Genomic DNA, 16,178 nt, shown 5'->3' with positions numbered 1-16,178 from the left:
TGTCAAGACTATTGCAAAAGCCTCTTAATTTGGTCAGTCTCTATCCTCTACCCATTCAATCTATTCTCCAAACAGAGATTTTTCTAAAGCACAGTTTTGATCACACCAAACTTCTGAATAAACTTTGGGGGCTCTTTATAATCTCTGGAATCAAACTCCTCAGCAGGGTATTTAAAGTTCTTTATAACCTAGCCTCATTATCTTTTCTAGCCTTATTAAAAATACTACCCTCCATGGACTTTTTGGTTCAACCATACTGGTCTTGAGGTCCCTCACATATAATACTCCATCTCTTGTCTCCAGTTCCTATGCAGTGACTGTGTCCCATGCATAGAATAATCTCCATCACTTTCATCCCTTGGAATATCAGGTTCCCTTCAAGTTTAGTACAAATGCCACATGCTGCATGAGGCCTTTCCTCATTGTCTCTCCACTCTCCAGCTGCTAGTGCCTTCCTCCTTCATGGTTAACTTGCTTTGTATGTACTGGTAAAAGTATATGTTTTCTTCCCTATTAGAATGTAAACACTTTGAGAGCAGGAACTGTTTAGATCCTGTCTTTGTATCCCTGGTATCTAGAACAGAGCCTGGCACATAGCACGTCCTTAATAAATGATTGCTGATTGTCTAATTCCAGCATTAAACATTCCTCTCCTTTTACCAAAGGATGATTCAAGATGGTAGGATCTGGAGCCCTTGCAAGGTCTAATCTCATTTGTTTTCATTTAGACCTACCAGAATGGGGGTAGGGAAGATTTTCATTTTACTAAGGTGGGAATAATGGGAGGACAGTGTTAAAGTTCAGCCAGAACATCTACATTAGAACTAAGTATGGGCTACTGACTCAAAGTCTAAGTTTTCAGCTGTAGGCTTAATCAGATTTTGAACAGATTGTCTTGATTGTAATGGAGTCTGTCAGAGTAGTAAAAATGTAGACAGAACTGTATGCGCATAGTTTCACTGAGGGTGAAAGTGGAACAAAAATCTTGTCTAATTTAAAATCATATAATGAATATGATTTTATAAATAAAATAATAACACATAAAATAAATATGATAAATAATAAACACTTTGTGTCACTGAACCAAGCCCAATGTTAAAAATGGAAAGTCTCTGAGTCAAAAGACCTGAATTCAAATCCTGGCTCCAAAAACAGGAAAGATTTGACACCAGGCAAGGTACTTGATTGTTCTAGATAAGAGGTCCTTAAGCCATGGCCAGCAGGGAGGCTGTATTTGTACAGCCCTCCAGCTTAGAGTAATTTTTACATTGATTAACAACATATGTATGTACATGTGATTGAATATTCTAGATGCAAAGGAGCTGATCTAGCCAAAGCCCCTTTCATTTTATAACTGGGGAGGAAACATATATGATTTACTCTAAATCTTAAAGGTAGTTACTGAGAAATCAGTAATTTTATACACTGCCAGTTGAAACCACACACATCTGCCAGTGGGTTAATGCTAATATTTTACAGCTGAAATCTAGATATGATGTTATTTTGTTATTTTGACTCTTAACCACTATTTTAGTTAATATTAACATTTATTCTTCAAAGTAGGTATTAGTGAGTCCCAAAATTTAATGATAACAGAAACACAAAATACTAAGTATATATTTTGTATAAAATAGTCTTCCTTTAAAAAAAAGACCATTTACTTGGAAATATTAAACATTAAAGAAGTCACATGTTGTAGTGGAAAGCATACTAGACTTAAGTGACACAGGCCTGGGTCTAAGTTATAACTTGACACTACTTGTATTTTTCCTTGGGGAAAGTCATTTTATCTCTCTAAAAGTCAGGTTACTCAATTTTAAAATGAGAATAAAAATACTTTATCTATTTCACAAAGCTGTATGATGAAAATGATTCATGAACCACAAGGTATAATTCCGTGCATGCCAAAAGTCTTAGTGAAGTTTTAAATTTTCATAACTTATCTTGGATAAATAATATAAATAAATGTGCTATTACTATAAATCAGATCTAATCATAAATGAAAAGAATACATTGGGATTATAAGAACTAAGTCCAAGTTTATTTGTATATATATTTAGGCATAATACCAGGGATGCAAAAACCAGTTATAAAATTTAATAATAATGTTGCAATTATATGGCACATGAGTTTATAAGGTACTTTCTTCCGACAATTTTACGAGCTCAGTAGTGTTTTAAATATATCATTTTATGGATAGGGAATGTGAGGACCGGAGAAGATAAGTGACTTGTCCAAGGCTACACACCTAGTTTTGTGTGTGTTTTCAGCCCCTCCCCACACCTACATGATATACATACCAGACTTTGTCCCGACAGAACTTCTAACAATGCCATCAGGATCTTTCCATCTTGTATATCAACGAACAAATCTTTTACTTCCAGAGGAGGTTTACACTATGAAGAAAGAGGATAGAGAGATACCTTCACTACCCAAGGGCCAGGCATTCAATTTACATGCTGAAGAATTGCATCCACATTTCTTTAAAAAATGAGAAAGACCAGCTTCTTTAATATTATAATCCTTCCTCTCTTCTTCAAGAAAGTCCTAGAACTATAATGCCAAAGGGATCTTAAAAATACTTTAATATCTTTATTTTGTAGATAAGAAAACTGAGACCTAGGGAGATTCTATGACTTTGTTCGACAGTATAAAATGGTTAATTATTTATTGGATAGTAAGTTTTAGCGAATACAGGCTGGAATAAGAGATAGAGGTGGCAAAATGTAGGATATTTAGTATCTAGACAGCTTTAGAATCTAGACAGCTTTATTTCACCTCCCTATGCCTCAGTTTCGCACCTTTAAAATGAGGTAATTCCTGCCCTATTTCCCTAATGGGACAAGTATGAGAATCAAATAAAATAATGGATAGGAAAACATTCTTTGTACCATGTAGATTTAACCTCTGATTGTTACTCCTCATCTTTTAAAACTAGTTCAATGGAATACGTTTTTGCTTCATGAGGACCTCTTTGTGATAGCCTGGTGATGGGGTAGGGGTTACCATAATATATAGAGAATGCTGTTTGTTCATGCATGTTTGGGAGGCAAAGGATGGGTGGGGATAATGGTTGGAAAATGAATGGCCTTGGCAGATGGTACTTTGGGGATACAGGAACACATTCTTTTCATCATTCCCAAATCATGGATGTGTCATGGATGAAAAAAAGACTGGAGGAAAAACCTCACTGCTTTAAAGCTAAGCAGATTTTTAAAATTCCTTTGATTTTGTTCCAGCTATTTTTGGTAAGCAGATAACTATGACAACAATTCCAGTAGATTAGAGACTCCTTTTACGAGGCATCAATTTAGTCAAGGAAAATGTATGTGCCTAAAGGTATACGAATCACTATTTTTAGTTATCAGGAACTAGTCTAAACTAAGGAAGTATCCCCCACCAGAAAGGACACGACTCATCTGCTCCTAAAGAGCCCCATCCTAACTTCTGAGATTGGCTCACATTATTTTTGCTTGAAGAACAGTAATCAACCATTCTGATTGGCACTCACAGAAGCTATTTGCTCTCTAGTCATTCAGAATATTTCCTGATTTCATGCCCCAATGCAAAGAAAGCAATTCCAGTTTGACAGAAACAACTGAGTATTCTGAACAGAAAAGCCAAATTCCTTTTTCAAAAACTTTCATTCTTTGATATATACCATACCAAGTAAGATGGCATCAGGAGGCCAAGACACTTACAGAGTCAAGGAATCTCACATTTGGAAGGAACTTTAGAGGGCCCTACATCTGAGCACAAATCCCCTCTATGATGTCACAGAACTATTATTCTTTTTAGTCCATATTTATTAAACACCTACTATGTTCCAAGCCCTGTACTAAGTTCTGGGTATATAATAAATAAAAAGACAAGGAGCTTATAATCTAATGGGGGGAGGAAACAACACACAAAAGGAAGCAGGAAGAGGAGGGGACCCCAAGGGTACCAAGCAGAAATATTTTGTTCCATGAAGTTGAAATCAGGTAGCTTCTGTCCTCTACAAAGGAATGCATTGGGAGGAAGTTGGTTCTATACACTCTAGTTCTGCACTTAGAGGGGAAAGGAGGCTCAGTGAGGTGGTATCAGTTAGGGCTGGAATCAGCAGCACAGTGGTGAGTTTAAGAGGGATGAACTTATGCTGGGAAGGGCACCTTGTTTTGTGGAGTTGAAACCAGGCAGACGCAAAGTGGAATATAAGGCAGAATACCTCACGGTTGTTTCAAATACTTCCTGATTAATAAGTATTGAGGTAATTTTCAAGTTACCAGAAGCAGCAAGGTATATCTGAAAGAGTGTGGGACTTGGAATCAAGAGCTCTGGGTGAGCACTGATACTTTCTAGCTGTGTGACCATGGATAAAGTCACTTTACTTCTGTGAGACTTAAGTTTCCTGATATGTAAAATGGGTATAATAATATTTGTACTCATTGCTTTTTGGGGTTATTGTAAGGAAAGTGCTTTGTAAACCCTGAAAGGATATACACATGTGAGTTGTTTTTAGCGATGACCCCAGTCCAGACCTCCTTTGAAATTAACAAGACAAATGAGTCCAATTGACAGGGTTCATTACACTATGTGGGACTGCCGTGATTTTGATCAAAATACATTCTATGTAGTGACGGGAAAAAAATTGTAACTAATACAGATAAAACATTTCTTGGGCCATCTTAGATTTCATTTGAATGGCATAGCAAAACAAACATCTCATATCCTTTTTCATGATCTAATTCCTTTTGTAAATGAAGAATTCCTTCAGAATCCAGATACTGATGGACTGATGGACTCCAAATAACATTTGAGTCCTAACCCACCAAGAAGCTGCATGATTTCCTCTCCCCAAGAAATTGTCTCTAACTCAACAAGAATGAAAACATGACCGTTAAGAATTTTTGGCATTATTTGTTACTCTACAAGCTGACTCTGAAAAGAGGTGGGATGGGGATGGGAAGGGGAGACTTGATTCCCAATTAGAATGCTCTTGGCAAAACTCCACCAGGCAGGATTTTCCAAATACTCTGACTTCTATCAGATCCTTAATTAAGTGTTTCAAGATTTTAGCTGTGAAGGGTTGTTTTCTTTCCCACTCCTTTCCAAATTTCTACCCCCCATTCACTTTATGTTAGAAGGACTGTAATAATGAATTGATATTCACATATAACAGATATGAGATTTGTAAGCCATATTTTCCTATTTTTAACTTGTTTTTAAATATTTACTTACTTGTTTTGTTAATTATTTTCCAATTACATGTAAAAAATTAACCATTTAAAAAAACTTTTGAATTCCAAATTCTCTCCCACCATCTCATCCTTCCCCCTTCCTTGAGAAGGCAATAACTTTAATTTAATTTACACATGTGAGGTAATGCCAAACATATTTCCATATTAATCATGTTGTAAAAAACACAAAATAAAACAGTAAAATAATGGAAGTAAAGAAAAGTATGATTCTATCTGCATTCAGAGTTCATCACTTCTCTCTCTGGAAGTAGACAGCATTTTTCATCATGAGTCCTTTGGAACTGTCTTGGGTCCCTGGACTGCTGAGAATAGCTAAGTCATTCACAGTTGCTCATCATACAATATTGCTGGTTACTGTGGATAATGTTCTCCTGGTTCTGCTCACTTCACTTTGAATTAGTTCATGTAGTCTTTCTAGATTTTCCCCAAATCATCCTGCTCACCATTTCTTCTAGCACAATAATATTCCATTACATTCATTTACTACTTATTCAGTCATTCCCCAATTGATAAGCATTCCCTCAATTTTTAATTCTTTGCTACCACGAAAAGAACTGCTATAAATAATTTTGTACAAATAGGTCCTCTTCTTCTTTTTTTTGATATGTTTGGGATACAGACCTAGTAGTGATATTGCTAGGGCAAAGCTAGTTCTGAATTGCTCTCCAGAACGGTCGAATCAATTTATAACTCCACCAATAGTGTATTAGTGTCCCAATTTTCCCATATCCCCTCCAACATTTATTATTTTCCTTTTCTGTCATATTAGTCATTTTGATTGGTGTGAAGTAGTATCTGAGTTGTTTTAATTTTCATTTCTCTGATCAGCAGTGATTTAGAGCATTTTTATGTGACTGCATATAGTTCTGACTTCTGAAAACTGCCTGTTCATATCCTCTGAACCTTTATCAAATGGGAAAAGGCTCTTTTATAAATTTGTCTGAATTCCCTATATATTTGAGACATGGGGCTTTTATCAGAAAAACTTGTTGCAAAATTTCTCCCCAGTTGCCTGTTTTCCTTCTGGTTCTGGTTGCATTAGTTTTATTTTTGCAAAACCTTTTTAATGTAATCAAAATTATCTATTTTACTTCCCATAATGTCCTCTATCTCTTGTTTAGTCATAAACTCCCCTTTTATCCACAGATCTGAAGGTACATTTTTCCATATTTCCCTATCCATTTCTATCTTTTACAAACCCTGTTAGATGACAATAGCTTACATTTAGGTACCACTCATTTGGACAACATCTTAACTGTTTATAATGTACTTCTATAAACTTTATCATTGATTGTTCACAACAAAACTGAGAAATACTTGAAAGATAATGCTGAACAGAATTATTATATGACTCAAGAATGGCAATTGTTGCAATTTTTAAAAGCAAGTAGACAGTGAAATCTACAAATTACAAAGAGAAAAGTTTTGGTTGATTTCTTGGAAAATTCTAGAATGTACTTTTTAAATTAAAACTTTTTTTAATCATCAAATTAACATGTCAACAAATGGGAACAATGGAGTGTATTATTAAAGATATGATTAATGAACATCTAGGGAAATGGTGAACCAGCATGCCTGCATTAAAAATGGATTATTCAAGACTAACACCACTCCTCTCCTGCCTCCTAAATCAGATTAGTAGATTGGTAGGAGATAGTATGATATAATGGAGAGCTGAACTTAAAATCTGACTGAACTGGGTTCAAGTCTCACCTCTGACACTATCTATACTGCATTATATCAGGGTCAAACAGTCAGTTATATTGATTAAGCACCTACCATGTACCAGGCACTGTACTAAATACTGGTCACCTATGTGACCCTTAACCTTTACCTTAACCTCTCTGACCCTCAGACAACCAAAATTAATCAGTTACCTACTGATTAGAATACTTCTGCAGTGATGGAGGGAATGTCCAATTTAATCCAATGATATAATGGTATATAAGACTAGAAGAGAAGAATGCAGTGGTCCAGGCCAAGTGTTTGGAAGCTGGTTGCATAGGTATTTGAAAGATGTACTCCTGGACAGACAACAAGGTTCCCCCTGCCCTCTCCGCCCTTGTCCTAAGAGGGACTACTTGAGGAGTAGTGGGATAGACTCCTGCTGTGATGGGAGGTTTTGAATTGACTACTGGGACACCATGAGAGGTAGGAATATGGGTTTCAAATGAAATGGCAGCTGAAGTGGGTGACTAGAAACTGGGCAGACAAGCTGAGTTATAGCCACCAGAGCCCAAGGTGCTGCAACTTGCCTTTGCTTTCAGTAGAATAGCTGACGTTCCATTCAGAAGAAAAATTCTAGATTGTAGAGTGTGGTCTCACCTTTCCTCCATCCTCCTCACTGACCCAGTGGGCCAGAAGATGATCCAAAAGCTTATGTCCTGCAAAGTTACTCTTTGAATTTCTGTTTAAGTAGTTTGAATTTCTTTTGCCTGCTAAATAAGTCTGATAAGTCTATCTGCTGACCTGTTGCCTTATTTATGAATAGGCAGGAATGGTGTTTGGTATTGCTATACAGAGATACAGAAAGGGCCTGATCCCCAAGATTTTCGGGCTTTCTCATGTCTGGGGTTGAGTTAAATTGAAAGAGGAGGGAGAGAAAAGGAGAGAGGGAGGGAGAGGGAGAGGGAGAGAAATAGAGGGAGAGGGAAAGATGGAGAAGGAGAGAGGGAGAGGGAGAGAGAATATATTATTATTTTGATCTATTAGAAATTAAAACAAAATAAACTTCATGATTGGATTAGGGGTTTTCTTGGCTTCCCCCTAGGCTAAAAAATGAACCAAGGTAATATTTTTGCTGTCTGTGACAAGGCTGGTCTGTCTAGACATGGCATCATTGACTTCTTTCCTTCTTCCTCCACAAAGCAGCAGCAGAAAAGGCTTTCTGCCAGGGTGGAGTCAAGGGCAGGGACTAGAAGGTAGGAGGAAGAAGGTGTGACTGATCCTGGCTGTCAAAGCCCACATTCCAAAGATGGGGGCCTGGACAAAATGAGTACTTTTTCCCTTGTTGATGTCACTTCCTACCTCAAAAGCCTATATCCAGATTGGCCCAGGAAGCCTAGAAGTGAGAACTTTTTCTGTGGGATAGTTTCTTCCTTGAATTTTTGATTTCTGTTCAACTGAATTTCCTGTATTACTGTTGTATATCTGATTTCATTTATTTTGAAGCTGTTTTGTTGTCTTTTTCTCTGGGTAGCTACTATCACTATGTTCAATGTTCTGTACCCTTATGCAACATCTATATATGATGGTATGTGATTTGATAGTAACAAATAGAACATTGTTATGTTATGTTCCTAATAATCTGCATACTTCCATTGCTGATACTTGTCATAAATGCCGATAATTATCATATATCAATTGTTTTGTATCATTGCCTTGATCAGTTAACATAGTTTTCTTTGGAAATTGGTCAAATATTGCCAATTATCACTGACTTTTACTGATCATTATTAACCAGAAGGGATGTAAGTTAACTTGAAATATATGGCAATGTTTTGTACGCTGAGGGATAGATGTAGAGAATAAAAATAAGGGCATTATAATGGCATCAAGAGAGTTTAAACAACTAGAAGATTGTAAAGTAATTCACAGCAATGTCAGGGTTGGAGAGGTCACCTTGTTATTTGTAAACTACACAATCTGTTGAATCATTCAGAAACACCAGATGCAATGACAATAGAAGAAAACACCTATGGGATGATTGATTTTTATCTCATTAGAAGGAGGGATTGGTCTAGATCTAGAAAGTAGAGACCTCAGTGTTTAAAGAGAGATGCAGAACAAGGAGTCGGAAGAGCATAAGTGGGGCAATAATGGATAGTTCACCAGAGAGAAAGCCAAAGCTAGATTTAGTACACCAGGAAGGGCCAGTGTACCTCTAGGTAGGGTGGAACCCAGGTGGCTTACAGCAGACAGACAATTCCCATGTGGAGTAAAGCAGAACTTGGCTTTGTGCTACATAACATTTTATAGACAGCACACATCAAATCTGATTAAGACACAAAGCTCAGAGGGGGTAGCTTATACAATGGAGAGCAAAATTAGGATCCATAACCCATAAATGATCTCAACAGGCAAGACCATCTGACTGAATCAAATAATGTGGATTGTAATCGGGATAAATGTAAGGTTATTTATTCAACTTCCAAAAACTCAATTTCACATGTATAATATGGGACAAATGTGACTAGAAAACAGTTCAACTGCAAAAGATTCAGGACTTTTAATAGGCTATAAACTGAATATAAAACAATAGTATGACACAACAGCAAAAAAACCAAACTACTGAAACCTTAAGCTCCATCAGAGAGGCACAGAGGCTAGAAGGAGGCTGCTGATATTCATACTGTACTCTATCCAGCAAGTACTACTCAGCAAAGTTCTGGACACAAAATATTTCAGGAAGGGCATTGACAAATCGGAGCTTTTACCTCAAAAAGCATGCCATATAAGGAATGGCTGAAGAAACTGGATGTATTTGGACTAAAGAGAAGATCTGTGAACAAAAAGGAAGTAAGTTGGCATATTTGGACTAAAAAAGAGAAGATTCATGAACTAAAAGGAAGGAACTGGGCATATTCAGACTAAAAAAGAGAAGACTGATGAGCAAAAAGGATGTCTCCCTTCATGGGCTATCGTGCAGAAAAGAGATTACATTTGTTTTCCGTGGCCCCAGAAGGTAAAACTCAAAACAATGGGTAAACATGCAAAGATACAGCAGACTAAACCTTGCTCTGAGGAAAAAAAAACTTGCTAATAATGCCTATCCCAAAGGGGAATAGGTTGACTTTAGATGTAATATGTTAGCCTTCCATTATAAGTCTTCAAGTCAGGACAGCATAGCCATATTCTGGGTAGGCTGTAAAGGGGATTTTTTTGTCACTTATGAGTTGGGTTAATTGCCCTCTTAGGCTGTTTTTAAGGCTGGTTTGGCAATTCTCATGCAGGTACTATTGGCACCATTTTGCAGATGAGGAAATTGACATTCAAAATGGTTAAATGCCTTGTTAAGACTGACATGTAGCTGGATAAGAGGCAGAGTAGGATGCAATCTTTCCATTAAATATTCCTTTTTTAAAATGTCTTCATATGCAATACAAATATTGTGAAAGACCGCATTTAAAGCTTAAATTTAAAGCTTAAAACTTTTCATTTCCACTGATACAAATAAGTTTTCAAATATATGAACAAAAAAAAAACCATATGAGCAAAATAATAAGAACAAAACAAAGAAATGAGATCAACTAATAAAATGAAAGGAAAAAGGTACTCTTCAACCTTAAGTCCATTTTCCCTGAGATTACGTTATTTATTGTTAGGAGTGTCACAAAGTTCCAGGAGGAATGTTTTATGTTAACTGTTCTCACCATACCTCCTCAGTAAATACTCTACTAAAAACTAATTAAGTTTAGCTGACTAATTGATATTGATCGATAATCATAAGGAGCACACCTCTAACTAAGGGCTTGTGAGTCCTAACATTAGAAAGACATCCTCCAACTCTTCAGGGTTAACCATCAAAATCCTGAGGGGACAAGAAGCAGCCTTGCTCTGATGACTGAACCCATCCTTCCAGTGCAAATGGAGATCTGGGAGAGTAGCTTCAGAGTTTGTGCTATACATATAACATAAACCTACTGAAGAAATATGATTTCATATACTTCAGGTTTAACAAACACCAATACATTTTGGTTATAGAAGTTAGTTATTTCTCAAGGTGGTCAATGAGAAGAATTGAAATGGAAAGTCTTGGTTCTACAGCTTACTCCTATTTGTACTATTTGACTTTCAAAGTCCACATCAGTAAAATAAAGTTTTTGGATGAGATGACCTAAAGTATCCTGTAGCTCTTACTTTTTATGTTCTAAGGTTATTTCCAGCTCTAACATCCCACAGTTCTATTAGTCTGTGGAATGAAAATAAATTCAAAGTAGTTCTTTTTAAGAAAAAAAAAATGTGATCTCATTGTTCATGCTCCTAAGGTCTGCAGAAACTTTGATAATTCTGAAGAGTTAGTAGGTGAACAGGACTAAGGCCACCAATAGTGCAGAGATCATCAGTGGCATTCATTTCCTTTCCTGGGCATAGTTGCTTGTCTTTTCCAGATTTAAAAAAAAACAACATAGAAATCCATACCTTCTAGGCTTTCAATTCCCAGCCTTGATTATATAACAGGAGACTTTATAAAACTATATTGGCGAGACAAATGAGCAACACAATGGTGAGACTTTTGGAATTTTAGACCTAGAAAGGATCCTCACAAAAAACAATGTTTAAAAATATAGTCAGTTATTTTTTTAAACTGCAAAAATCTAACTATATAGACAAAAGAAACCTTATAGGCTTATTTTGAGTATCAAATCAGATCTGATATATAGCATAGCACTTTGTAAGAGTAAAATACTAAATAAACATGAATGGTTAGTGTTATTATTGTACCGATCTATCATATTTCAAAAGATTTCCCCCTCATTGCCAAGCCAATGGAAAAATTTTAGAAGGAAATTGTGCCAAATCATGAAAACCAAGCAGTTTGTTGGGTTTGCCTTTTTGAAAGTGTTTTATAATTAAGTCTTTTTGTTTATTTTGTTTTTTCAAATGTATTTGTTTGTTTTCAGTTTTCAACAATTACTTCCATAAATTTTAAATTTTCTCCCCTTCCCTTCCCCTCCTTCCCCAAGACAGCATGCAATCTTACATGGGCTCTACACATACATTCATATTAACACATTTTCACATTAGTTATGTTGCACAGAAGAATTAAACAAATGGGATAAAGCATGAGTAAAACTAAACAAAACCAAACATAATAAAAGAGAAAATAATCTGCTTCATTCTGTGTTCCAACTCCATAGTTCTTTCTCTGGATGTGGATGACATTATGCATTGTGAGTTCTTTTGGAAAAGTTCTAGGTTCTTGCCTTGCTGTGGAGGACTAAGTCCATATGATGGTTTTTTTTAAAAAAACCTCAGAATCATTTTCCCACTGAGTCTTTTTCTGTCCTGCTCCCCACTTCCCACTAAAGAATCCTCCCTTGTGCAATCAAAAGCTTACCTTTTCCAGGTGTAGATTGATCCACCGGGTGAAGGTCCTCTTCTGAACATTTTCCCTTTCAACTGGAAATAAAGCATAACCATGAGATGAGAAAGGAATCATACCTCAAATTTCTACATCATACCTATAAAATGAGATGCCAAACTGTCTGTCTGTGTTTGTCCTTTGTTTTCAAAGAAGACCATGCCAAACTTTCATAGTAAATCCAAAACAATAAACAGGTCCTTCCTAACATATAAAGATATTCTACAAACATATTCTACGGGTTCAAATTCGGCCAGTAGAATCAGATGTATGGAATTCAGGAGGGGCTTTTCCTATAAAAATTTCACATCTATAAGTCACTCTTAACAAGTTCATAAGGGCCTATTTAACCCTAAATATGTTTATAAGAATTGAAAATTTTAGAGCAGGAAAAGACCTTTGAGATCATCTATTCTAACATTCATATTTTAAAATAAAATTTTGGCATTTTTTGTTTTTATATTATCTACATTTCCCAACATAGACTTTCTCTAATCTGCTCCCAGAGAGTCATCCCTAACAAAAAGGAGAAAAAGTTCTGTAAAACTAACTAATATATCCAAAAAGGCTGACATATGTAATGTTTTGACATCCATGATTCCTCATCTCTGAAAAGAAACAGTAGGTTATATCTTCTCAGATCTCCTCTTTGAGGTAAAGCTCATAAACAGGAATAGGGCTTGGTCATTATAATTTACAGCATTCAGTTTTGATTCTTTCATTATTATTATTCTTTCAGTATTAATTTTTGTAGTTACTGTGAATATTGTTTTCTGGGTCCTTCTTTACCATACTTCAGTTCATTTGAGTCGTTTCATATTTCTTTGTACTAATAAAATTAATTATTTCTTAGAGCACAATAATTATTTTCAGTAGATTAATGTATTACAATAAAGTCAATCAATTTGCATCTACTTTGTTTCCAGTTTTTTGCTAATACAAATGCAGCTATAAATATTTTAATGTACTTTGGGCAGCCTTTCTTTTAGTCATTAACTACGTTGGGGTATATGACTAGAAGTGGAATCACTGAATCAAAAGAATCTAGATGTTTCAGTCACTCTTTGCATTACTCCAGAAGGTTTTCCTGGATGGTTGTACAAATTCAGAGCTTAACCAACAACACATGAGCTTGCCCATCTTTCCATAACTCTTCCAATATTTGCTATTTGCATAGTTTGTAAACTCTATAAATTTGCTAAGTTTGGTAAAATCTCAAGGTTGTTTTGATACAATTTCCCTTATTATTAGTTATTTGGAGCATTCTTTCATATGGTTAATAGTTCGTGATTTTTTTTTTTTGAGAAACTCATTTATATTCTTTGACAATTTATCTATTGGGGAATGGCTCTTGATTCTGTGTGCACACATACACATGTATCTACTAATTGTTTAGATATCTTGAAAACCAAACTCTTATCCCCATTACCCCATATTTGTCATATCCCATATATATTGGAAATTTGTCAGAGGAACATGATACATTTTTTTTTCAATTTGACCAATTCTCTTCTTATCTTTTTGTGTGAATTTTTTTCATAAAAAAGTTTTCCAACTACATATAGACAAAATTATCCATCTCATCTTTTGTAGTCTCCTCTTTCCCTTGTTTGATTAAGAATTCATCCCTTAAAAAAAGCTATGAAAAGCATATGGTTTGCCTTCTTTCTATTCTTTCAATGGTATAATCGTTAAATTTTAGGTAATGACCCGGCTCATTAATAGCGGAGGTAGGGCTAATCACAAAATCTTAATGTTCAAATGTTCCTTAGAGGTTATCCCATTCAATTTCTAATATACTAATAATATTAAATATAGTAATAACAATAATATTCCTTTGGAAAAATTTTATCAAAGTTTCAACTTAGGATGTCGGAAATATGTTTTCTCTTATTATAGCCAGGTAATTTTACAAGTAGTGCCCTGCCCATGTTCCTTCCAATAAGCAAAACATCTTGGTAATGCAGCTTCAAATCACTGGTTGTACCTCCTACATTTTGGGACAAAGATTCCAGTAATTTAGGGGATGAGGTAAAGGATAAGAATTTTTTTCATGTTTTTTTTATTTTACTTTATGATCCCAAGACAGCAAAAGACAAGAATTTTTAATGACAGGGTCAAGACGTTTATGAAGGGGGACAGAAGGAAAGGAATGAATATTTATTAAGCACCTACTGTGTGCCAGTCTCTGTTAAACACTTTACAAACATATTATTCAATCCTTATAACAACCCTGGTAAGTAGATCTATTATTATTCCCATTTTACAGTTGAGGAAACTGATGCAGAGGTTAAGTGACTTACCCAGAGTGACACAGCTATAGAAAGTGTTTGAACTCAGGTTTTTCTGATTCTTAGCACTTTATCCCCTGTACCACCTGGTTGGTTTAATGGGGAGATAAGTAGCATTTAACTTACATTCTCTCTGCTCTCCCACCTCACTGACAATTTCAACTCATCTTTCTAGAGGTCTTTCTAGAGTTTCTATACTCATTCACGTCCCTCTCTTCTCAACTCATAATACTGACTTAGAGCAAAATAAAGCCAGAGTGTAGTAAAAATGGGGCAAAAGGAGGAAGGAAGAGAGGGAATGCACCAAAAGTAGACAAGGAAGAGGCACTTCTGCTGTGGCTGATTTTAATTCCCTAATATAATGGACTTAGGCAGAATTTCAGAGTTGGAAAAGACCTCAAAGGCCATGAGGCCTAAATCAGCCTCTGCAATTGTCACTCGCCATTCCACATTTAACTGAAACAAAATCCCTCTTCCCTTTTGCTGCCCCTCTATTCCCATTGGGCTCCTTGCTCCAAATTGAACTTGCCTGGGAGTAACTAAAACACTCAGCCCTGTGCACCTTGTGACCATGTTTCCTTGTCTTCATTCTGGCCATTTTTGTCCCAGCCTTATCCTTTCATTTTTCCCTTGTCCTCTTACCCACATAAGGATGATATATGTGGATGACAGTTCAAGGTCCATGAGGGTAGGGGCTGCCTTACTTTCAGATCTGTATCATCAGCCCCTAGAAGAGTATATGGCACATAGAATTCATTCAGTCAGTCCCTACGAAAGCCTTTCAAACACCTGAAGAGCGGTATCATATCTCCACCAACTTTTCTCTCCTCTAGGCTTAAAAATCCCAATTCTTTTAATCAATCTTCACAGAGCAAGGGTCAGTGGCTTGTGATCCTTCTCATTGCCTTTCTCTCAACATTCACCCAATGTGCTTCCTCAAACATGGTGCCTAGAACTGGACAAAGTATTTCAAATGTTCTTTTATCAGGTCTTGGATACCATGCTTCTCTTAAAGCAGAATAAGATCTAATTAACTTTCCTGGCTGCCTTATCCTGCTGAGGACGTATAATTGAGCACACAGTCTACTAAAACACCTTGACCTTTTCCAAATAACTGTCTAGCCAGACTTTCCTCATACTGCATTTTTAATTGTGTTCATATAGTCCCTGGGTTTGTCTTGGCAGGTAGACTCCCAAGTATTTTCTACTGTCTGCAATTATTTTAAATGGAATTTCTCTTTCGATTTCTTCCTGCTGAGTTTTGTTGGTAGTATATAGAAATGCTGATGGCTTATATGGGTTTATTTCATATCCTGCAACTCTGCTAAAGTTGTTAATTATTTCAACTAGTTTTTCTCTAGGGTTCTTTGTATCATCATGTCATCTGAAAAGAGTGACAGTTTTGTTTCCTCTTATCTATTTTCACTCCTCTAATTTGTTTTTCTTATCTTGCTATAGCTAGGCATTTTCAATACAATACTGAATAACAGTAGTGATAATGGACATTCTTGCTTCACCCTGATCTTACTGGCAAGGCTTCAACTTTATCCCCATTGCAGATAA

At 36.0% G+C, this 16,178-nt stretch overlaps 1 protein-coding gene across 3 annotated transcripts in view; it reads right to left on the bottom strand.

The window, feature by feature from the left end:
- Positions 1 to 16,178, bottom strand: part of CLMN (calmin) — a 162,323-nt gene that overhangs the window by 61,327 nt on the left and 84,818 nt on the right. For all 3 annotated transcript variants that reach the window (XR_011971897.1, XM_072630323.1, XM_072630322.1), the window contains exons 2-3: positions 12,301 to 12,362; positions 2,301 to 2,396 (exon numbers count right to left, since the gene is read on the bottom strand). Coding sequence is in view for 2 of the 3 variants with exons in the window: in XM_072630323.1 (XP_072486424.1) it covers positions 2,301 to 2,396; positions 12,301 to 12,362 (158 nt within the window). In the remaining variant the exon portion in view is untranslated. The remainder of the gene's footprint in view (positions 1 to 2,300; positions 2,397 to 12,300; positions 12,363 to 16,178) is intronic.

This window comes from Notamacropus eugenii, chromosome 1, assembly GCF_028372415.1.
Source record: "Notamacropus eugenii isolate mMacEug1 chromosome 1, mMacEug1.pri_v2, whole genome shotgun sequence".
Classification (NCBI taxonomy): Eukaryota; Metazoa; Chordata; class Mammalia; order Diprotodontia; family Macropodidae; genus Notamacropus; species Notamacropus eugenii.
Note: the sequence above shows the minus strand (reverse complement) of the source record. Positions and strands in the feature narration are given on the sequence as shown.